This window comes from Gossypium hirsutum, chromosome D01, assembly GCF_007990345.1.
Source record: "Gossypium hirsutum isolate 1008001.06 chromosome D01, Gossypium_hirsutum_v2.1, whole genome shotgun sequence".
In the NCBI taxonomy this organism is placed as follows: domain Eukaryota; kingdom Viridiplantae; phylum Streptophyta; class Magnoliopsida; order Malvales; family Malvaceae; genus Gossypium; species Gossypium hirsutum.
In genome coordinates, this window is record NC_053437.1 from 23941725 (window position 1) to 23946041 (window position 4317).

General features: G+C 36.9%; 1 protein-coding gene across 1 annotated transcript; it reads left to right on the top strand.

The window, feature by feature from the left end:
• Positions 1-335: 335 nt before the first annotated feature.
• On the top strand, positions 336-3625 carry LOC107921662 (uncharacterized). Its single transcript, XM_016851489.2, has 4 exons — positions 336-639; positions 763-806; positions 912-1042; positions 3241-3625. The coding sequence occupies exons 1-4, from the start codon at positions 336-338 to the stop codon at positions 3623-3625; spliced, it is 864 nt and encodes a 287-aa protein (XP_016706978.2).
• Positions 3626-4317: the final 692 nt, after the last annotated feature.

Here is a 4317-nt window from a genome sequence, read left to right on the forward strand (position 1 = left end):
AAGCAGTCACTCTTAAAAGTTGCACACAACTATATAGAGTTGTTAAGAATGTTGTTCCTGAATCAGTGAATTCAGAAACAATTACAAGCAAAACCCTTGAACCACCCAAGAAAATTACCACAACTGAGAAAATTGGACCAAGCAACGCCGAAGCAAACTCAGATAGAACTGCTAAACATAATGCCTATGCAAAACAATCATTACAACCTGAATTTTGCCCACCCCCACCATTTCCCTAACGCTTTCAAAATCACAAAGACCAACATTTCAGGAAATTCTTGGATGTCCTTAAGCAACTTCACATCAATATACCTTTGGTGGAAGCCTTAGAGAAAATGCCTAACTATGTCAAGTTTATGAAAGACATACTTTCAAATAAGAGACGATTGGGAGAATTTGAAATAGTCGCACTCACTGAAGGGTGCACTACTATGTTGACAAATAAATTGCCTCCAAAGTTGAAGGACCCAGGAAGCTTCACAATACCTTACTCAATTGGCAACCAATATATTGGGAAGGCCTTGTGTGATTTAGGAATGAGCATTAACCTTATGCCCATGTCTGTGTTCAAAAACTTGGAATTGCAAGACCTGCCACTGAACCTTGCAATTGGCAAATCGATCATATTGATTCCAGAAGGTAAAATCAATGATGTCCTACTAAGGGTAGATAAATTCATTTTTCTTGTTAATTTCATTGTGTAAGACTGTAAAGCTAACAAAGAAGTGTCAATTATTATGGGTAGAACTTTCCTTACAACAGGTAGGACTGTGATTGATGTTCAAAAGGGAGAATTAATTATGAAGGTGAACGATCAACAGATCACTTTTATTGTTTTCAAGGCTTTGAAATGTGCTGATGATATCAAAGAGTGTCATGCTGTTAGTTTGTTAGATTTCATTGTGGAATAGGAATTTGAGAAAGAATGCCATGACAAAGAGCATAATGAATTAGATTCAATTGATATTGATGATGAAGAACCATTAGGAAACAACAATGATTTGCTGGAATCTAAACAAATTGTCGATAGACCTGGAAAGAGGTTTGACACATTAAATTTATCTGCTCGAACTTTCAGCCCTTCTAAATTTTCCATAGAAAAACCACTGTCCTTAGAGTTAAAACCTCTACCTTTACAGTTAAAGTACACATATTTAGGAAAGGATAACATGCTAATTGTGGTTGTCTGCTAAGCTGATTGATGAGCAAGAGGTTAGGTTATTATTTGTGCTTAAGAAATTCAAAAAGGCATTAGGTTGGACAAATCGCAGATATTAAAGGAATCAACCCCATACTCTGCATGCACAAAATTTTGCTGGAAGATTGCCATGGCAATTCTATTGAGTAGCAAAGGAGGTTTAACCCCATTATGAAAGAGGTGGTGAAGAAAGAGATAATCAAATAGCTGGATGCTAGCATTATCTACCCAATCTCTGACAGCTCTTGGGTGAGTCCAGTCCAATGTGTGCTAAAGAAGGGAGGTGTCACCGTGGTCAGTAACGACAATAATGAGCTTATACTTACATGAACTGTCACGAGATGGCGAGTCTGCATGGGCTATCGCAAGCTAAACAAAGCCACAAGGAATAACCATTTTCTATTGCCCTTCATTGACCGAATGTTAGATCGATTAGCTGGAAAAGACTTTTACTATTTCTTAGATAGATACTCTGGGTACAATCAGATTTCAATTGCCCTAGAGGATCAAGAAAATACAACATTCACCTATCTGTATGGTACATTTTACTTTAGAAGAATGCCCTTCGGTCTGTGTAATGTGCCAGCAACATTCCAATGGTGCATGATTTCCATATTCTCATATATGGTTGAAAATTTCCTCAAAGTGTTTATGGATGATTTCTCAGCATTTGGGAATGATTTCAAAGGTTGTTTGTCCAACTTAAAATTGGTACTTCAACGCTGTGAGGAGACTAACCTCATCTTAAACTGGGTGAAGTGTCATTTCATGGTAAGATAAGGCATTGTCCTAGGGCATAAGGTTTCCTATAAAGGAATCGAAGTTGACAAGGCAAAAATTGAAGTGATTAAGAAGCTGCCACCTCCAACGAGTGTTAAGGGAATTAGGAGTTTTTTAGGACATGTTGGATGCTATAGGAGATTTATCAAAGACTTTTCCAAGATCTCTAAGCCCTTGTGTGCCTTGTTGGAACAAAATAAACCTTTCATCTTTGATAAACCTTGTTTATTAGCTTTCGAGAAGTTAAAAAAGTGACTAGTGGTTGTACCAATTGTAATAGCTTCTGAGTGGATATTACCATTCGAGCTCATGTGTGATGCCAATGATTATGCCGTGGGAGCAGTATTGGGGCAAAGGAAAGACAAAATATTCCATACAATCTATTATACAAGTCGGACTCTAACTGATGTCTAACTTTATTACACCACTACCGAAAAGGAATTATTGGCTATGGTATTTGCATTCAATAAATTCTGAGCATATTTAGTTGGTACAAAAGTCACGATTTACACAAACCATTATGTCATTAAGTATTTAGTGACTAAGAAATATGCAAAGCCAAGACTAATTCAGTGGACACTCTTCCTGCAAGAGTTTAATTTGGAGATTCGAGACAGAAAGGGAACTAAAAATCAAGTGGCAGATCATCTATCAATATTAGAAGCTGGAAATGAAGAAGGCAATAACAAGCTTATTAAAGAAGACTTCCTAGACGAGCAGTTGTTAATTGCCACAACATTGCCTTAGTATGCCGATATTGTAAACTTCTTAGTCAGTGGATTGCTGCCACCTGATCTGAATAGCCAGGGCAAACAGAAATTCTTGAATGATGCAAGATTCTACTATTGGGATGAGCCTTATATATATAGGAAATGTGTTGATCAAATAATTCAAAGATGTATTCCTGATGAAGAGATGAACAGTGTATTGCAACATTGTCATCCAGCCCCGTATGGAGGGTATTTTGGAAGAGTAAGAACCACAACAAAGGGGACACGAAATTTGGGTTCTATTAGCCGAATTTGTTCAAACACACCCATGAATTTTATAATACAAGCGATCGTTGTCAAAGAACAGGCAACCTGTCAAGGAGACACGAAATGCCACTACAAAATATTCTAGAAATTGAGTTGTTCGATGTTAGGAGGGATAGACTTTATGGGTCCATTTCCACCCTCGTTTGATAATTTATACATACTTGTGGAAGTAGATTATGTCTCCAAATGGGTAGAATTCATATTTTTGCCTACCAATGATGTCAGGTCAATGATGAAGTTCCTGCACAAGAACATCTTCACGAGATTCGGTACACCTCTATCCATCATTAGTGATGAGGGATCTCACTTCGATTGCAAGCCAATTGACAACACCCTGCAAAATTACGGAGTAAAACAAAAGATTGTCACAGCATATCATCCACAAACGAACAGGCAAGCTAAAAGTTCCAATAGGGAAATTAAGCAGATTTTGGAGAAAGTTGTTAATCCAAATCGTAAGGATTGGTCCTTAAGACTAGACGAAGCTTTATGGGCATATCAGACTACTTACAAAAACCCATTAGGAATGTCACCATTCAAGCTCGTCTACGAAAAACCATGCCTTTTTCTGGTTGAGTTAGAGCACAGGGCATACTGGGCTATAAAGTAATTGAACATGGAGTGGAAAGCTGCTTACAATAGAAGATTGTTGGAATTAAATGAAATGAAAGAATTCAGGGCACATGAGTATGAAAATGCTAAACTTTATAAGGAGAAGACCAAGCGTTGGCATGATAAGAGAATTATGCCACGGAAATTTGAACCAGAACAACAGGTGGTGTTATTCAACTCAAGGTTGAAAATGTTCTCGAGAAAACTGAAATCCCACAGGTCAAGTCCCTTTAAAGTAGCCAAAGTATACCCTCATTGAGTAGTGGACTTCAAGGATATGCAGACAGGGGTCACATTTAAAGTCAATGGACAATGTTTAAAGCACTATTGGGATGCTCATGTAAATCGAGACAAACAATTCATTGACTTTGGAGATGTTTAAGCTTAACATCTCTTTCATGTATTTATTTTCTTTATTTGTTTTACTTTAATTTTGATTTTATGATTTTCATATTTAATTACTTAATGTTATTTTCAATTCTAGTTATATTTTTTATTAGTGTACAGATTTTACAGGAATTACAAAGAAAGAATGAAGGTGCAAGCATAATAGATGTAGTACCAATAAGTGTTTGCCCCAGCAATGCAAAAGTAAATTATGCCACAGGAAGTGGGTAAGTAGACATTGAAGCAAGAGAAAATATGGGTTGAAAAGAGAGAAAAAGTCCAAGGAAAAGATTTTGGATAGCT